We start from the raw sequence: 19,330 nt of genomic DNA, 5'->3' as shown, positions 1-19,330 counted from the left end.
GCAGTTTCTCAACTTTATTAGCCTGGAGCTCTTTCCTGCCAGCCCCAGGGGCTGGTCCCTGGGTATAGGATTGAGGTCAGACAGGTTTGGCCCCGGGCCCTTGGCAGCTTGGAACAGCTGACCCAAAGGGAACAACAGGTACAAAAGTTCAAATGCTGGCACTTCAGGTGTGGCTGGCACCCAGCCAGGTCGCATAGTGGATAGGGAACCATAGTCCTCTTCTGGAATTCGGTCCTCCATGGCAGCATTCATTCTCAGGCAGCCACTATGAACAGTTGGTAATTCTAGCCAGGAACTGCTGTGCCCACCACTCATCCAGGTCGATGGGTACGAAATCTGTAGGCAAAGAAGCAAAAGGCCAGGCAGTGATGCCACCTTCCAGACTGGTTGGAATTTCTACCGTTAAACTGACCACAAGCCCCTCACCCATACACACTCCAAGTATAGAAGGCACTGGGAAAAAGGTGGTTGGCTCATGAGTCTCCTCCCCAACTCCCTAGGACTGAAACCTGGTAGGACCTAATTCAGGAGCAGAGGGGCAGAGGAAAGATGAGAACATGGGGGAAGATTCTGGAGGTACAGGATCTGAGGGAAGTTCCTGAGAATTGGGGTTGGGGGCTCACTCTGCAGCCGGGGATCAGGGGTCCTCTCCACATACTGCACAGGCTTTGGCCCACTCTCACCAGCTGGGCCACCATCCAACTGTTGCTCCACCTGCTGCCAGGCTGTAGGGAAACAGTGGTCAGGCTGAGCCAGGGCCTTGGTGCCCTTCCCACCCGAGGGCCTAGTGGCCACCCTGGACTCCAGCCCAACACTGGAAGTAAACAGCCTGCTTGGTAGCCATAGGACAAATGGACAGAGAGCCAGGGAGTTAGGCTGCAGTGAAGAGAATTTGGAGACATCCCAGTCCACCTTACTGGGATCTAGCAGCCTGCACCACACCATCTGGCCCCTCACTACCTTCAGATACAAAGCGGACGTTCTCTTCGTGGGCCATTGTGTAGGTCTCCTGGGTCCCCTCGAGGGATGGGGATGTGGCGAGAGGCCGCCGGCCATTCACTCGATTGAACACAAGCCTTGGCCCTTGACTGTGGAAGGGGGAGGAGACAGACATGGTGGGTACACATCCAAGCCCAGCTGCCACCAGGCTTGTTGCCTAGAAGTGCTGCCCACTGCTTCAGACCAGTACCCAGCCTGGGTACTTCTTCCTCAATCATAGAGCATCTGCCCACACCAGCCACAGTGAAGGGCTCTCTCCTGCAGGCCCAAGTCCTCAGCAGCTCAGCTTATACCTTCAGCCCTCTCCAGGGGAAATGAGACAGTAAGCCAGGGCTCCAGTTCTGTGTCCAGAACTCTGGCAAGACTAGACTCAGCACCCTTCCACACTGCCCCATATCCTCCAGAACCCCAAGTTCTGAACTCATCCATGACCAGATCTCCCCCACCTATAGGCCCAGTTTCCACATCTTCTATAAATGCTCCTCCACAGAGTTGACACTCTCAGCATGAGAATAGACGGCACATGAGATGGCCTTTACCCTTCCCTCTCCCCAGCTACTCCATTCCCCAGGGGGATAAGCACTGAGAGGTAGGTGGTAATCCTTGGGTTGGGACAGTATGGCCACAACCCTGGTTTACTCCCCACAGGCCCAAAACTAGAGGCAACATGAGTGAGATACCCCTCCCCCCATGGCACTGCACTAGACATCCAGAGGGACCAATGGATTTCTCCCAGCCAGAAAGGCACAGAACAGAGATGGGCTGCCCAGGCTGGCTACAGTTGGCCAAACCCTGTACTTGACAAGCCCAGGATGGGGCCGTGGAGGGAATGGGGCCGCACCTACAGCAGGAGGTGGGAGCCGGAGTCCTGGGCTGCGCCTGCCACTCCGCCAGGCACTCGCGGTCCCGGCCGGCCTGCTCGCTTTCTTGGGCTCAGGTGCCCCAACGCCGCTCTGGGTTCCTCCTCAGCTGAGAGGGGCACTAAAATAAAGAGGAGGGTCTTGAGGGGCGCAGGGTCCTGCCAGCCCCAGTGCTGGCAAGGTCTATGGGCCACAGAGAATTTTAAGATGTGCCAGGGAAACCAGGAAGGGGGCACAAGCTATTCCCCAATCTGTTCACCCCAAGTTTCCCCATAAACTCCAGGCCATAATGGGTTGTTCTCAATTTAGGAATCTCCTGGTGCCTGCAACCACCCCACAACTGAAAGAACTTCAAACTCCAGGAAAGCTTGAAGATTGGATGCCATTTAAAAAAAAAAAAAAAGGAAATTGCCAGACTCAGTGGGGCACTCTGAAATTCCAATATTCAGGAGGCTGAGGCAAAAGGATTGCTGTGAATTCAAGACTAGCAAGGGCTACAAAATTCAAGGCCAGCCTATATCTCACTCACTACATAAAACAAAAACAAAAAACAAGGAAATTACAGACAGGGGCTGTCAACTGCAAGGGGTCAAGGTGGTGGCCCTGGGGCTCGGATTCCAACCCCCTCCCCCCATCCTGCAGAGCATACACACACAGCCTGCCCCACCCCTGCACTTATGTAAGCCCAGAGGGAGGCTTTGTAGGGAAAAGGGCAACAGCCCTAGTGTGCACCTGTGGAGTCCAGCCAGCTGTGTGCATTCCTGGGGAGGATGCCCACAGACAAACTCCAGCCTGTGGTGCCAGCACAGACTTTTAACCTCTCTAACCACCCTCATAGGAGACCAGATGGCCATTTCTCAGTCTAAGAACCCAGACTAGAGGTAAGTGACCTGCCTGTGTCACACAATGACAAGGGCAACATCGGAATCTAGCAGCAGTTCTGACCCCTAATCCATATCCCTCAGTACCGGCTCCCTAGCCAGCCTCCTGGATGGATCCCTGCCTGCCTCACTGTCCCTTCTTGCCCTGCAACCCCTATCAGCCCCGAAGGACAAGTGATCACATAGTCTCTTTTTTTTTTTTGGTTTTGGTACCAGGGATGAACTCACAACCGAGTGCTTGCCAGGCAGGTACTTATGCAGCCTCTAGTCATTTAATTTTTTTCTTTCACATGGTCTCTTTTTATCGTTTCATCTCTTCTATCTCTCCTTAGAAGAAAGAATTTGTCAGAGGCTCAGACCTAGCTGGCCTGTTCACCACTGTAGGCAGTCCCTAGACCTATAACCAGTCATAACAGGAGGTGGAACATTGGGGCTCTGCCATGCACCAGCAGGAAGACAAGCAATAACTCCCATTCCCTATTCTCTTTTTTTTTTTTTTTTTTGGTCTTTTTTCATTTTTATCGGTACCGGGGATCAAACTCACGACCGCCTGCTTACAAGGCAGGTGCTTATGCCGCTGAGCTAAACCCCCAGCCCCTTCCCCATTCTCTTATAGCTGATCAGAAAGCGGGATGATAAGTGGTGGGAAGTGACCTCAGAGGGCACTAGGACATGAGACTCAGTTACCATAAAACCTGCCCTAGCCACAGCTCCTCAAGTCCAGCAGAACAGTGTAACTAGCCTGGTGAGCTGATGGAGGATCTCAGGCATCTGCACCAGGGTTGGCCTGCTCAGGCCTTCAAGGAGTCTAGGGAGAACAGCCAGTGGGCCTGGGAGTATCCGGTAAAGCTCTTGCCCACTTAAGAGTTGGTTCTAGGGAGTGTCATTTTCCCCTCTTTGACTCCACCTCCAACTTTGCTGCAGATCTGCCTTTAAGTCCCCAGCAGTTGAAAAGGAGGAAATGTTTCCCCAGGTAAGAGGTGGGTAGGTTATCCAGATACCCAGGCCTTGAGCTCCCTGCCTGAATGGCCACATTGCTCAGAGCTTCCTTCCTGACAGGACAGGAGAACACTGAAGGCATAGACCAGTGGTGGCAAACCTATGGCACACGTGCTGCACTGGGCAGTATCATTAAAAGCCCTAAAAGATTGGACAGTACTGGGAGTCTAATGTTAGTTAAGACTCCCAAGAGCCCCCTCATTCCCCAGGTCACATCCCTCCTCAGACTCTCCCTGGAGTTCAATCCAGGTGTCAGTGGGTCTCTCCATTCCCCTACTCAGCACCTGTCCCCAGTTCCCCTAAGATGTCTCAGATGAGCAGGGGCAAGTAGGGGTGCCTGGCTTCTTCAGGGCCGCTGCCAAAAGACCTTGAGAGCCAGCACCCAGCCACAACTGCCCTGAACTCCTTGGGGGCTACTCTGGGGGTTGCCTGTCCTTAACTGAGAAAGCCCCATCCCCACCTGTGCCCTCCTTTCTGGTGAGTCCAACATGCCTCACCTGAGCCCATTCACACACCACCACTCCAGTCACCCCCACCACCCAGGGCCTAGGCCAGGAGCCCTCTTGTCAGCAGGGACCGAAGCAAAGTTCACAGCCCCAGGAAAACTGTACACTGAGCCAAAGTAGTAAAGGTTCCTCAGTAGGGAGCGGTGACCTCCAGGTCATAGTTTCTGCACGCCAAAGTGGCCAGGACTGAGTTTCCTTGGGCACTGGCAGACGGCTGGTGAGGCTGGCAAGAAGGGAAGGCAAGAGGCTGCAGGACCAACGCACCCTGGGTGTCTGCTGGCAACAGTGGCTGCCCTCGAGCTTCTAGGGTGAAGGGCAGAGGTAGACAGGGCCTGGCAGGGCCCGGGGTAAAAATGCACAGTTCTTTTTTAGGGACACTGCTAGAAGCCCTTGAAGGCCAACCCTGGGCTAAACTCTTCAAACCTTGACTTTGGCCGCCCAGAAAGGGTCCAACGGTGCAGTTCGAGGTCAACTGGAGCCCCAGGGGTCCCACGTGGACAGCAAAGTCAGCATGCTCCTGGCCCAGCTCCGGGCCAGGTGGGACGGAAGCGCGCTCCGCCCCCCCCCCCCAAGGTCACCCCGGCCGTTGCACACTCACCTCGCCAGGGGCCAGGGGCCTGGCCGCGGCATTGAGGGCTGTGCCCGCGGGGGTGGCGAAGTCGTCGGCGCAGGCTGCCGGCATTTCAGGAGTTCGCCGAGCCTGGTCTCCACTTGCTGCTGCGTGGCACCTGCAAGCGCGTGAGGGAGAGCGTCAGCGCCTCGGGCTCCCGCCCCGCGTTCGGCCCGCGCCCGCACCCGCGCCCACCCCAGCGCACCTGTGCGGCGTTGGGAGACCAGCTTGCTGGGCCCTTTGGTAATGGTGTACATGGTGTGCCGGCCCGCACTCACGGCCGGCCGGCCGACACCCTCTCACCCACCCTCCCTCCCCGATGGCTCGCACTCTGCAACCCTGAGAGCGCGGTCCCTTTAAGTGCGGCAAATAAGGCGGAGCGGGGGCGGGCGATTTGCACACGCCCCATTCCCTTAAAGGGTCCGCGCGCTTGACGTACTAGGGACCCTCAGCGGCGCGGTAATGGAATTGGTAGCGGGTAGTGCGTGGCCAGACGGTGAGAGGTAACGGTCTTTCGGCCTCCGGATCCGTACAGTCTTCTGGCGGAGTCCTTGGAGCTTCCTTTCTGTTTGACAGGCCAAGGGCACCTAACCAGGTCCTGAGGGCCTCTGTTCTGGGTGGGAGGGTCTAATGATGTGGAGGCTGTGCTGGGATATCTTTGCTGAGGAATGTCTGTGTTGGGAAATCTCTACTTGGGTGTGTCTCGGTGCTGGGGGGAAGTGGTCTCTGCATAGCTGGAAGTAAGGGTGTTTCCCCTTGAATTTTTGGTTTATTTATTTTGTTTTTTGAGACATCATCTCACTACTCAGTTCAGGATGGCCTCAAACTCTTAAGAGAGCCTCCTGCCTCAGCCTCCTGAGTACTAGGATTAAGGGCATGTGAGAAGTTTCCATATGTAGCACTGATTTAAGGCTATGGCTGGGCTAGGGGTGGCACCCCAGCAGAGGTGGGAAGAGGATCTCATGTTGAAATCTACAGATAAGCAAAGTGTACCATAGAGAAAGGGTTAAGAAAAGCCTCAGAGAAAGCTAGGACTGGTAGACTCTGCCTGCCAGCTCCTCCTCCCTCCCCAACACATTCAGGCACTGTGTGGCTTCACCCTTGACCCCAGGGAAGCATCTATCCCAAGGCTGCCTGGGCCTCTTACTCCATTTCTAGCCCCTTGGGCCTCCAACCTCCTAGATCTCTGCTACACTGAGTGTGCGCTCCCCAAAATTGAAAAATGAATTATAAGGAACACAGAAGTTGGATAGGAATCTTTTTTTTTTTTTTTCTTTTCTTTTTAAGACAAGGTGTTGCTCTGCAGTTCAGGCTGACCTTGAGCTCACTTTGTAGCCCAGGCTGGTCTTGAACTGACAAGGATCCTCCTGCCTCAGCCTCCCAAGTTCTGGGATTACAGGCGTGTACCACCATGCCTAGCCAGAAGGTAGGAACCTTTATGAGGGAGAGACAGGTTCTGAGAGAAACAAGTGGAGACCCAGAAAGTGGGTTGCCATAGATTCCATTTGGCTACTTCTGGCTGAAGAGATCATAGTTGTGAGCAGCAGTCAAGAGATATGCTACAGTGGGTCTATCTGAAGGCCCTGAATAGATGACACTCTTGTCTTGGGTAGGCATATAGCTTTAAATCTGGGGGTAACAAGGCCAAAGAAGCAGTTAAATATGCATGGGCCAAATGATAAGAGCAACATGAAGCTTGGCATGATGGTGCATACCTCAGTAATCTCAGTACTCAGGAAGCTGAGACAGGAGGATGTGAGAGTTTGAGGCCCGCCAGCCTGGGCTACAAAGTGAGTTCAAAGCTAGCCTGAACTGCACAGTGAAACCCTGCCTTAAAAAAAAAAAAAAAGAAAGAAAAAGAAAAAGAAAAGAAAGATAAAGAGACTATTGTAAATACAACCAACAAATGTTTCCATCAGGAAGTCCCACAAAGAGGGTAGGAAGAAAGTCCATGGAGTTTCAGAATCCAACATGGCATCAATCTATTGTTTAATATTTTAAACAGTCATTGAGATACTAGTGGGGGGATCAGGAATTTACTCTTCACACTCAGCTTTTACAATTTGTCAAGTACCTCCTTGTGCTGCTGTTAGGATGTCTAATGCCATCTGATCTTGGAGGACAGCTTGCCTCATTAATTTTTTTTTGCCTTTTTCCTTTTTATCGATACCGGAAATCGAACTCACGACTGCCTGCTTCCAAGGCAGGCGCTTATGCCGCTGAGCCATATCCCCAGCCCCTGCCTCATTAATTTTCATTCTTCAGTCATCTACATATTGCAAGACTATAACTTGGGAAAATTCAAAACATGCCAAATTGTGGAAAAGCATTTGTCTAAAAAGATAAGGACTGTCTCTGAACCCTGGAAGAAGCACAGTCGAAGTCAATTGAGAGGCATACAAATGAGGTTTTTCAAAGGCAAAAAGAAACTAGGAATCTGTATGTAAAGGAATACAAAAGAAGGCTTTTTTTTTCTTTTCCTTTTTTCTGGTACCAAGGATCGAACTCATGACCGCCTGCTTGCAAGGGAGGTGCTTATTCAGCTGAGCTAAATCCCCAGCCCCAAGAAGGCATTTTTTAATTCAGCACTGAAAACCAACCAATATCTTCTGGAATCTGAGAAAGGAGAGCATATGGATTAGGATGAAAGGGTATGACTGCCTCCTTTACCAGTCTAAGGTACTATACCAACCTCCACTCCCCACTGGGTTTTGAACTCCCAAGATTATTGTGTTGCAAGGGTAACAGTGTATAAGTAGACCTTGTATTGTAGACAGTTAAATTAGGTAGAAATATGGTAGCCAGCTAGGCAGGGCTGGGCCCTCAAGGAAGTCAATGTAAAAGATGAGAATGTAGGGGCTGGGGATTTAGTTCAGCGGCATAAGCACCTGCCTTGCAAGCAGGCAGTCGTGAGTTTGATCCCTGGTACCAAACAAGACAAAAAAAAAAAGATGAGAATGTGTCAGTACTGTGACTGGAGGCCATCTGAAGATTAAAGTCACAATGGCTGGGGCTGGGGATATACCTTAACCGCACAGGCAAACACAAGTTCAATTCCTGGAACAAAAAAAAAAAAAACCCAAAACACAATGACTAGTTTTACATACCTCCCTAAGGGATGAACTGGAGGCTTGGGATTATTGGTAGCACAATTTTGATATTATTGACCAATGTTAATGATGTCATTATGTGCCCTTACTACTATTAGATCAATATTACCTAAGTAATCTGATTGGTTGATTATAATTTTTTTGTATGTTCTTTTTTTCTTTTAAAGATAGTAAAATCCAACAACACAAGACAGAACAAAGCCAATCAGAGCAATGCAGCAAAATTGGTATGAAACTTCAAAGCAGGATACCAGGAAAACAATAATACCTACCATAGTATATCTTGTTATCTTCACAATAGTTGTCCATTCCACCAGGTATAGCAAAATCAAATAAAAAACAAAACTTTAAAACCAATCAAAATGGAATATTGAGTAACAATATTCAGAACAAAGCAAAACAGTGAAAACAATATTGAACTTCAAAGACAAGACAGAAAGAAATCCCCCATATTTGCTATATTGCATACTGTCATCCTCCCAAGAGATGCTCAGACCTCTGGTCTCAGGCCTGAATAATCAACCAAACAATGAAAGCATTTAGTTGCTTTCGGTACCTTATTTGCTATCAATTGAGGCTGTCTTTTGAATCATCCAGTGCTAAAAGGGGTAAGGTGGGATACAGAGAGTGTTTGATTCTCTGCCTGGGCTAGTAGGCTCATGGGAGGTGGTGTCTTTTCTCTCCCTGTGGTGGATTATAATTTTGACCCAAATTGTACTTGGCTCATGATTTAGCTCTGTAAAACCATCTTTGAGAGGTGAACTCACTGGCAACCCATTTAGGACCCCTCCTGTCTCTCAGGAGCTATTCCTAGTCCCCATTTCCCTATTTGTACTTCCCATTTCTTTACTCCAATAAATTTTCCTACTCTTAAATTCCATTGTTCCTGAGAATTCATTCTTCTAGCATTTCCCTATAATACTTATACCTTTAAGTTGTTGATTATAGGCAATGGTCCTCTTTTAACTTCAGATCTTAAAGGGCATTGTCTTCAGTAAGGGAAAATAGTAGTATTCTAATGATGTATTTGTACAGGGGCAGTTCTTACTGCCCTTTCTAGTCTATCTTTAGTTGGCCATACTTCAGTATTTATTATCTCCACGAGAGGGAGGCAGCATACACTATTCAAGCAAGATGAGAATCTCTTCCCAGGAGAAAAACTGGACTTTCAGGCAAAATTAAAAAGGAATGTGTAAAAAGAAAGTCTTCCCAGTTACAGTTTAAGGGTTGTAAGAAATAACACATTAAATCCTCTCTTTTACTCAAGTATGACACCTGGAAGGAAGGCCAGGGTTGAAAAGATGGACTGAGAGAAGCATGTTTCCAGCAATAAGCTGGTTTCTTTCCCCTATGAGAGTTATGATTACCTGGGGCTCCTCTGTGGAGATGACAGTCTAGCCAGTGGAGAAGGTGGAGTACCCATCTGGGGCATTTAGTCTCATTGGACCAGCTGGTAAGAAGGGTCTGATCCCTGAGGTCTCAGCCTCAGGGGGCAGTCAGACTTCCAGTGTTCACCTTTTCCATTAGGGCATAGCTCAAGGAGCCTCTTGTTTTATCACAGTCTCACCTAAAGTGACCTGGCTTATGGCAGCAATAGGAGGTGAGTTTAGTTGTTGAGCTCTTCTTGGAGCCTCAAGAATCAGATTACGGAGCTATTCCTTTTAAGGACAAAACCAAGGCAGGCTTCCCTACCTAGCTGTGGCCCTGAAAAGGCAGAGTGGCTGCCTGTGTCCTACAGTCCAGGCCTGAGCACACCCCTTAGCAAGGGCTTTTTCTTGGCCACATTGGATTTTGCAGCTGTGCCCCTTCTGCCCCACAGTGCCTGTCCCTCCTTCATTAGTACCAGACCAGGCGAGAGTGGTTGCTTGTCATCGGCTGTAGCCTCTCCTGGTGGCCTTGAGCAAGCTGCTCACTCACATGTGGTGGAGGCAGGGCAGGGTGCTGGGGAAGCAGTGGAAGGAAGCATAGAGGGAGTACATGTCCTCCACAGTGACATAAGCTTTTGAGGGGAGACCTGTGTAAAGAATAAAGGCAGGCATAGTGACAAATACCTATAATCCCAATAGCCGGGAGGTTGAAGCAGTAGGATTGTCATGAGTTCAAGGCCATCCTGAACTACATAGCGAGATGCTGTTTCAAACAACAACAACAACAGAAAAGTGTCACCACAGAAGGCTGGCCAGGATGGCATCAACTTACTCAGAGTCTAGCCTTGAAAAGACTTGCCCATAAGTAAACAAGTTCAGTGTTTGCTTTAATTACTAGTGGCCAAGCAATAAGGACCAAATGTCTGTTATGGTTTGTGTCTAGGTGGCCCCCCAAGCCTCATGCAGTCATGGAGGTGGATGAATCTAGTATTTGTGATTGGTTCATTGTCTAGCGCTGGGATTAGTGGTGTGAGTGCTACACCCATCCAGAGGTGGAGCCAGTATACAAGTGAGCTCAAGGCCAGCCTGAACTGCATAGCAAGACCCTGTTCTCAAACAGACAAAAAAATAGGGGCTGGGGATTTAGCTCAGTGGCATAAGCGCCTGCCTTGCAAGCAGGCAGTCATGAGTTCGATCCCCGGTACCAATAAAAAAGGAAAAAAGACCCAAAATAAATAAATAAATAAATAAAAGACAAAAAAAATTAAATTAAAATAAAATTTAAAAAAGAAGCTCAAGTTTTCAGGCATTCTCAGTTGATCTTCAAGGTATGCCCTCACCAGCCCAGGGTCTACCAATAAAGAGAGAATCACAGCACACACACACATACCGCCCCAAAAAGCTTGTGGCTAGGTACTCCAGTACTCATCACCTAGTTCTAAATCCACTTCTAAATCCAACCAATGGGTTGGTTGAGTGATGATCAACTTTGGAAGGCTGAAACAGGAGGATTGAAGCAAGTTTAAGACCAGCCTTTCAAAAGGCTGTATGTGTTTAAAAAAAAAAAAAAAAAAAGACCAGCCTGGCAATTTAGCAACTTTGTGAGACTTTCTGTCTCAAAATACAAAATGTTAACAAGCTGGAGATACAGTTCAGTACAAAGGTACTAGGTTCAGTCTTTAGTAATACTACTACTACTACTAATACTAATAATAAATATTTACCTGAAACCTCAGATGTGACCTTAGTTGGAGTTTGAGTAAAAATCTACAAAAATAATTAAAGGCAAGAATTTAGAAATGAGCCAGATTTGGTGGTGCATGCCTGTAATCCCAGCATTCTGGGAGACTGAGGCAGGAGGATCACTGGGAGTGCAAGGTCAGCCTGAACTACAAAGTGAAACCTTGTCTCAAAAAAAAAAAAAAAGAATTTTGAGATGAATCCATCCTAAGTTAGGATGACCATAAAATCCAGTGGCTTGTGCCCTGCTAAGAGAAAAAAGGGAAATCTGGACACAAGAAAGTTGTGTGAAGATGGGAACAGAGATGATGTGGCTATGAACCAATGACTTTTGCAAGGAGCTGACACCTGTAGGAAAACAAAAATCACCAGTTTTGGGGGAAATTTGTTTAGTAGCCAAATAATCCCAGCATTTGGGAAGCTAAAGCAGGATTGCTGAGAGTTTGAGGTCAGCCTGAATTACACAGTGAGACTCAGATAGTTTAGGGGATGGCAGAAACTTCCAGGGAAAGTAGGCATGGGCTGTTAAACTACAGGATCCTAGACACATGTACAGAACAGTTCCAAAGCCCTAAACATGGACTTCTCACAAGAACTCAGTAGGATGGCCTAGACCTGATGTCAGCCTGAGGTGTGGAATCCCAGCACTACCTCTCAGAACCCAGATATAGAAGTTCTCTCAGGTTTCCACGAGGTTTGAACAATATAAAAGAAAGACACACACAAAAAAAAGAAAGAAAAGAAAAAACCCATGAGGAGCTGGAGCTATCTTACCTTTCTCAATAGCCCAAGCTGTTTCCTAGATTCAGCATCTACTTTTATCTTTCCTCCCACCTTGCACTTGCCAGGGAGGCACTTTATGCCACTGAGCTAAATCTCCAGCCCAAGCTACCTCTGGAGAGCTGATTTCTCTCCCACTATAGTTTTGGCAGTAGGTATTGAACTTGCAACCTCACATTTGCCAGGCAGGTGCTTATGCTGCTGAGCTAAATCCCCGGCTGCCTCTCCCACTATTATAGATAGCTAAGTTAGGTAGAAATATAGGCTGTCCAATAGGGCTGTGCCCTTAAGAGGTCAATATAGAAGACAACTGTGGATGGAGACATATTCACTGATCAGACTTTAAAAAATAGCCAGGGATTTAGCTCAGCAGTACAAGCACCTGCCTGGAAAGCACAAGGTCCTGAGTTCAGTCTTCACTACCAAAAAAAAAAAAAAAAAAAAAAAAAAACCAAAAACGACTCACCCTTATACTCCCCTAGGGATGAGCAGCAGTCATGGATTTCTAAGTAGGCATCAATCATCTTGAGGTGGAAGACCACACCTCCTTAACCCACTCCTTCCTGTCAGTCCCATGCATGCTTGTTATGTGACTTGTTTCCCCATTTGATCTCCATTTAATCAATATTACCCAAGTGACTATACTTGTTGTATACCTATTGGTTACTCATAGTTTTGTCCCACCTCACACCCATCCTATTTGTCACTGGATCAATATTACCTAAGTGACTATGCTTGTAATCTTTTTTTTTTTTTTAAATCGGTACCAGAGATCGAACTCACAACCACATGCTTGCAAGGTAGGTGCTTATGCCGCTGAGCTAAATCTCCAGCCCTATGCTTGTAATCTTATTGATTACAGTTCTGTCCCACCTGAAGCCCACCTCACCTCTTGGCTTTGCTCAATAAAACACCCTCAGGAAGTAGGCATCTCACTTTCCAGGCTTCCTTCTGTCCTTCTCAGAAAGAAGCTTTTTCTCAATAGATTCTTCCTACTCTTAACCTCCATTGTTTCTAGAATTCATTCCCCAATTTTGGGAAACATGAACTCGGTGTTTTGGACATCTAGCAGTCTATATCACCACTCTTTTTTTTTTTTTTTTTTTTTTTTTTGTCTTTTTCCTTTTTACCGGTACCAGGGATTGAACTCACGACTGCCCAATATATCACCACTCTTTACTCTTACTTTTTTGAACAAACTTTGCCACTGCTTTTTGCTCCTTTTGTTCAATGCTTTGTTCTATGTGAACTTGAAATCCAACTCCAGATGGAGATGTGAGTAACCCAAACCCAGTAATGTTTAGTTGGTGAGTCACTTTTTAAAAACAAGCTACTTGGGGGCTGGGGATTTAGCTCAGCGGCCCAAGGGCCTGCCTTGGAAGCATGTAGCAGTGAATTCAATCCCCGGTACCAAAAAACAAAACAAAAAAAAAGGCTACCCTATAAAAGCAAGCTACCTGACAACTCTGTCTCAAAGAATAAAAACAAAAACAAACAAAAAACTGCCACAAGAAATTAATGTACTAAGGAGAGTGGTGTTGGGTGAGGGATGAGAGGAGGTACTGAAGAAGCTTGGGATGTAAACTCACGGACAACCTCAGGCTCCAGTTTTCACTGAAAAGTCCAAGAGATTTCTGCAGCTGAGATAAGGAACCTAATCCCACTTTCTTTTTTTATTTCTTCTTTTTTTTTTTTTTTTGTCTTTTTCTTTTTATCGGTACCAGGGATTGAACTCATGACTGCCTGCTTGCAAGGCAGGCACTTATGCCGCTGAGCTAAATCCCCAGCCCCAACCCCACTTTCTTGTAAAAATAAATCTGCAGGTTTTCTGACTCCCACTACAGAAAAATAACTTTAGACAAGTAAGAGGCACAGAAAAGGTTTATTAGGCAGAAACTCAGGAAAACATACTCAGAGAAAGTGGGCTTTCAAGGGAGAAAAGTCACCACATGAGCAAAGCTGGGTACATTTACTGAGTCTTAGGGTATATTTAAAAAGAAAACTGTGAGGCTGGGGATTTAGCTCAGCGGCATAAGCGCCTGCTTTTGCAAGCAGGCAGTCGTGAGTTTGATCCCTGGTACTGATTAAAAAAACAAACAAACTGCTAGCTGGGCATGGTGGCGCACTCCTATAATCTGAGCACTCTGGAGGCTGAGGCAGGAGGATTGTTGCAAGTTTGAGACCAGCCTGGGCTACAAACTACATATCCAGACCCTGTCTCAAAAGACAAAAACAAATAAATTAACAGAAAACTGCAACCTCAGTACAGCAAAGTTACTGGATCCTTTTTCTGTTCTAAGAGACTCACTCAAAAAATTCCTAAAGGTCTTAAAGACACAATAAGCTCCTGGAAAGCGTGAGGTCATAAATTCAATCCCCAGCACAAAAAAAGATACAATAAGCCTACACATTTGGACCTCTCCCGCCTTTTTTTTTTTTTTTAATGTACCTTTTCCTTTTATCTGTAAATTGTACTTCCTCTCCATCCTCAGGGAAGCAGCAATATTAGTAGGCAGCATGTTGCAGCTTCAAACACATGTAAATGGCTGCATTCTGGCATAGCCTGCCAGATGGGTAACCTCACAGAGAATAGGGATATACTGACTAGATTATCCATCTTTCTTTCTTTTCTTTTTTTTAGTACTGGGACTTCCTGCTGAGATATAGATCCATTCATTCCTTCCCCATCCCCTGTCCCCATCTTTCTTTTTTGAGACAGGACCTTCCTATGTAATGTAGACTGGCCTTGAATTCACAGAGATCCTTCTGCCTTGGTCTCCTAAGTGCTTTGATTACAGGTGTGTGTTACCATTCCTGGCTAGATTATCTATGTTAAAGTATCATTTTAAGTTTTAAAACCTTTTATTTATTTAGATATAGTCTTACTAGGCAGTACAAAATGGCCTTGAGCTCACTTTGTAACCCAAGCTGGTCTCGAACTCACAATGACCCTCCTGCCTCAGCTTCCAGAATGCTAGGATTATAGGTGCTTGCCACCACATCTGGCATCATGTCAAGTTTTTTTTTTTTTTTTTTTTTTGTCTTTTTCCTTTTTATCAGTACTGGGGATTGAACTCACGACTGCCTGCTTGCAAGGCAGGTGCTTATGCCGCTGAGCTAAATCCCCAGCCCCCATTATGTCAAGTTTAAAACTAAAGTTTTTTGTAGGCACTGGGAATCGAACTCTGGAACTCACACTTGTCAGGTAGGTGCTGCACAGTTGAGCTAAACCTCTGGCCCTGAAAATACAACTTTAAAATCCTAGTCTCACTGAGTGTTATGGTTGATACACTGTCAACTTGAAGAGTTTAGAAGTTTAACTGACTCAGCAAAGAGCCAGGCTTCTTACTTTGTAAATAACCTCATCCTGTGCAAAAGGAAGGCACAGAGATTTTCTGAGTGCTATACCTACCCTGGCAGGGGTAAAGAGTGGGTGGTGAGAGGGGCCTGTGTACACTATAAGGGAGAAGAGGCTTGCTCTGCCCCATTTTGCTCTGGCTGCTTCCTTGAAGTGCTGTATGTGGGGGTGCCATCCACCTTGCCTTGAAGCCAGCTGATTATAGACTGAAATCTCCACAACTGTAAGCTAAATAAACCTTTCCTTCCTTAATCTGGGGTGTTGGGTATTTTGTCCAGCAATAAAAGAAAAGTAATCAAGACACTGGACTTGGTGGCACCCCCCCCCATAATCTCAGAACTTGGGAGGCTGAGGCAGGAGGATTGCTCCAAATTCAGAGGCAGTGTGGAAAACAAAGTGAGTTCAAGGCCAGCCTGAGCTGCACAGTGAAATCCTGTCTCAAAAAAATAAAAAAAAAAATATTTTGTTTTTTTTTTTCTTTCTTTTTTGCTCATTTTTACATTTTCTTGTATATCCTACTTCACAAGGAACAGTGGGCATGTAGGTCTGAGCCCAGAAGACAGGCTGGGTCCTGCTGCTGGCTCTGGACATGGTGAAGATGGCTGAGGCATCATAGGATCTGACCCTCACTCATCAAGCATTGGCCAGCACTTCTTATAGGCCAGACCTGAGACAACTGGGCCAGGTGGGAAGAGGAAGTACATCCAGAGAATGGGGACAAGGACTAAGGCTAATGTTAGGAGGTGCCACTGTGAGAGCAGAAGAACTCAAGAATCTTGAATCCAGGACTAGTAGCTTTCTGAACCATGCTGGAAAAGTGGCTTCTGCCATGGTCCTTCCACTCAGTATTACATAAGTCCCTGAAGAGGGACATTCAGGAGCCAACTCATTCTCAGGAGTTGGCACTTCTGATCCCAATAATAATCTGGCTTCAATAAATTCAACTTTGGCTACCCACAGAGATGTTGTCCCTCAATGTCCTTGATGGGTGCTAGTATCTGACACACCTACTTTCCAGGAAATGTGTCCATACGATGACCTCAGATCAGCCATATCTACTGCTTTTCTGTTAGGCAGTGATCTCAGTCAGTACCCAGGGAAGGTGTGTGGCCTACCTGACACGGAGCTCAGAGTGATGAACATGTTTGATGGGCATCAACCTAGGGTGAAGTACTATTAAACACAATGCTGTTTGCTGGACACTGTGGGCATTCCTTAAAGCAGCTTCACACAACAAGAGAGAAGGCAAGGAATTCCACCCCTGGAATTCAGGTGGTCCTTGAGGAAGCACGAGGGTCAAGTATGCATGTGGAAGGAGACAACCTGCCGCTCCTGGACCGTCACACAGAAGGATGCTCAGCTGAGAAAACAGGAGGTGATGCAAAACGTTAGCTAGGTAAGCAAAGGCCAGGATAGGAAGCAGGGAAGCCCACTGCAGAGGACCAGTCAGGGACACAGAAAACACCTGACACCACTGAACTTGTTAGGACTGCCTAAGGGAGGCCCCAGTCCTGGACTCCCCTGAGGTCCAGACGTTATGCTTTGGGGGCGGGGGCTGTCTTGAGTGGTTGGCCTAAGTCAGTGTCCCGAAGCCCCACGACTGGCCCTTTCTGGGCTAACCATTCAACCTTGACCTCCCTGACTGATGCTGGATTCTGGTCGTGCCCTCAACCAGAACCCCAGTCTGATATCCCAGACAGGCGCCATCCTTGGTCCTGGCCAGTGAGACATCCTGACTCTGGGGTTGGGCCTAAGCATTTTCTGGAACTGGACCCCTCTGAGGTGTGGACCCCGAGATGACCATGAAAGAAGCACCGTTGGGCCAGCACATGTCGACTTTAGGGACCTATGACCTCTCTCCCACCCAGTCAATCCATAGAATCCCAAGCTATTGGAGTTTGTCTCTGTCATAAGTAAATCCAGAACACCACCAGGAGGCGTCCTACACCACCAAGCCTCGCCCCCACTTCAACCCCAAACGTTACAGAATCACAGCCACACCTGGGCCAAGCCCTTCAGAGTCTAATCATCGCTGGCTCCCTTAATGGAGCCTCACCCTGGATCCTCGCCCCTGTCGGCTCCCAAGTGTCCACAGTTGCCCTTGCTTTTTAAGGATTGAACGGAGGCTATGGTCAAACCCACGTCATCCTTGCACTCTCTCCTCTGGCACGAGCGACCTAGCCAGACTTCGACACAACTGTGCAGGCAGCAACTCAGGTCCGACTTCCGGGGCGGAGGCGATTTGTGAACATTACACCTCCGCGCCATGTGTACGTCACAATTGTTAAGTCCAATGGGACCACTGGCTTTACAACAGCGCCGCTGGTGTAGTGGTATCATGCAAGATTCCCATTCTTGCGACCCGGGTTCGATTCCCGGGCGGCGCACAATTGCTTTTCGTAATTTTTTCCCATCTCCAGAACGGTTCCCGCACTGACTGGGAAAAATAGTGGAGACGCTGATTCCCCGGAGACACTAACAAGTATTTTCCAAAAACAAACTCTGGCGACGCACGCATGCCTTGCGTGACAAGGGACCTGAGCCAACTGGAATCTGTAAACCGACACCCCCAAATTGCTCCCATTCTGCTGTGGGTGCCAATTCCCACCTGTCTGCAATAGACCGCGGAGCCTTTAAGGGGCAGAGTGCGGGTTTCTGGAAGTAGTCTTTGCTGAAGGCGCGGCGGCAAGCCCACAGCTTCCGGCGCACCCAGCGGCGGAAGTCGACCACAGGGCCGACTCCTTCAGTAGTGGGTCCGGAGGCGCTGGAAACGCGTCCGTTATGCTGGTGGCGGCGTCCGCAGAGCGGAACAAGGAACCCATCCTGAGCGTCCTTCGGCAGTACGTGGACCCAGCCCAGCGCGGCGTCCGCGTGCTCGAGGTGGCCTCCGGCTCCGGCCAGCACGCCGCACACTTCGCGCAAGCCTTCCCGTACGCCGAGTGGCAGCCATCTGACGTGGACCAGCGCTGCCTGGATAGGTGCGTCTGCTACCGGGTCCGCGCGGACGGTGAGAGTGAGTACAGGTCGAGGATAGCGTGAGTGGATCTTTTTGGCCCCCATCCCTCGCACTGCCTTCTGCAGCATCGCCGCCACAACTCAGTCCCAGGGACTGTCCAATGTGAAGGCCCCTCTGTACCTGGACGTGACCTGGGAGTGGCAGCGGTGGGGTGACATCCTGCCACAGTCGCTGGACTTGCTGCTGTGCATCAACATGATCCACATCAGCCCCCTGAGCTGCACGGAGGTAGGTGGAGCATAGCAGCACCTTGCCCTAGGTACAGCCTTCTTCATTCAGGTCTCTTCCCGGCTGGGGTAGGTGACTTGCTGTATTCCGCCTTCTCTTTCCCAGGGGCTCTTCAGAGCAGCGGGGCACCTGCTCAAGCCCAAGGCTGTGCTTATCACTTACGGGGTGAGTGGTCTTTCAGGGACTTTGGAACCCTTAGCTGTTGCCTTATCCAGCTGGTCTTTGGCTTTCCCTTCTTGGGGGTGGGAAGGAGTGTCGTTTTCATTCTGTAAGTTTGTTCCCCTGGCCTGCTGAGGAGTGATGTGCCAACCCCATCCCTGCAGCCCTACGCCATCAATGGGAAGATTTCTCCTCAGAGCAACGTGGACTTTGATCTAACCCTCAGATGCAGGTCAGAATTTGACAGGAAGGGGGTTGGCTCAGAGCAGGTGGGATGGATGCTCCTATCCTCAGTTATGACTTCACCATTTTCCCTTACTGCAGGAACCCAGAGTGGGGGCTTCGGGACACAGCTTTCTTGGAGGATTTGGGACAGGCCAATGGCCTTCTCCTGGAGAAGATGGTAGGTGGGGCTGGGTCAAGTGGTACGGCCTTCTTAGGGGAAAAAAGGCCATTCCAGCAAAGCTTTTCTCCAGGTGGACATGCCAGCCAATAACAAGTGCCTAATTTTCCGGAAAGAATAACCCTTTCCTTCATCCTGCATGCCTGCATCCCTGTCAAAGTTTTTCTTGGGCACAAACCAGACTCTGGCTCCTGATGTCTGGGCCAGGATCTGGGAATGACCACCCCCATCAAGTCTGACCTGTCAAGAGCCTAGGCCCAGTTGGCCTTGGAATAAAGTGTTTTCTGCTGTCCCCTTAGGTGTTCACCATGTCT

General features: G+C 48.5%; 3 protein-coding genes and 1 non-coding gene across 5 annotated transcripts in view; 2 read left to right on the top strand and 2 right to left on the bottom strand.

The window, feature by feature from the left end:
• Nucleotides 1-5,216, bottom strand: Mcrip2 (MAPK regulated corepressor interacting protein 2). 2 transcript variants are annotated; one of them, XM_003478419.4, is made up of 5 exons: nucleotides 5,061-5,216; nucleotides 4,844-4,973; nucleotides 961-1,088; nucleotides 624-725; nucleotides 1-336 (listed from the first exon to the last, which is right to left on the bottom strand). In XM_003478419.4, exons 1-5 carry the CDS (start codon nucleotides 5,110-5,112, stop codon nucleotides 266-268), a joined length of 483 nt encoding a protein of 160 aa, XP_003478467.1. In that variant the 5' UTR covers nucleotides 5,113-5,216; the 3' UTR covers nucleotides 1-265. The 2 variants fall into 2 exon arrangements, with proteins under 2 accessions (XP_003478467.1, XP_063082278.1); XM_063226208.1 differs by lacking the exon at nucleotides 624-725.
• Nucleotides 5,217-13,715: 8,499 nt separating this feature from the next.
• Nucleotides 13,716-19,330, bottom strand: part of Rab40c (RAB40C, member RAS oncogene family) — a 49,019-nt gene continuing 43,404 nt past the window's right edge. The window contains exon 8 of the transcript XR_010039775.1: nucleotides 13,716-16,570. The gene's annotated coding sequence lies outside the window, so the exon portion shown is untranslated. The remainder of the gene's footprint in view (nucleotides 16,571-19,330) is intronic.
• On the top strand, nucleotides 17,527-17,597 carry Trnag-ccc (transfer RNA glycine (anticodon CCC)). The gene has a single exon. It is a non-coding gene; the product is annotated as a tRNA-Gly (tRNA).
• Mettl26 (methyltransferase like 26) lies at nucleotides 17,898-19,308 on the top strand. The gene is made up of 6 exons (XM_003478418.5): nucleotides 17,898-18,188; nucleotides 18,292-18,454; nucleotides 18,560-18,619; nucleotides 18,778-18,845; nucleotides 18,938-19,016; nucleotides 19,090-19,308. Exons 1-6 carry the CDS (start codon nucleotides 17,992-17,994, stop codon nucleotides 19,135-19,137), a joined length of 615 nt encoding a protein of 204 aa, XP_003478466.1. The 5' UTR covers nucleotides 17,898-17,991; the 3' UTR covers nucleotides 19,138-19,308.

Source organism: Cavia porcellus, unplaced genomic scaffold, assembly GCF_034190915.1.
Source record: "Cavia porcellus strain 051 isolate PalLab524CR breed Dunkin Hartley unplaced genomic scaffold, mCavPor4.1 scaffold_16, whole genome shotgun sequence".
NCBI lineage: Eukaryota > Metazoa > Chordata > Mammalia > Rodentia > Caviidae > Cavia > Cavia porcellus.
Note: the sequence above shows the minus strand (reverse complement) of the source record. Positions and strands in the feature narration are given on the sequence as shown.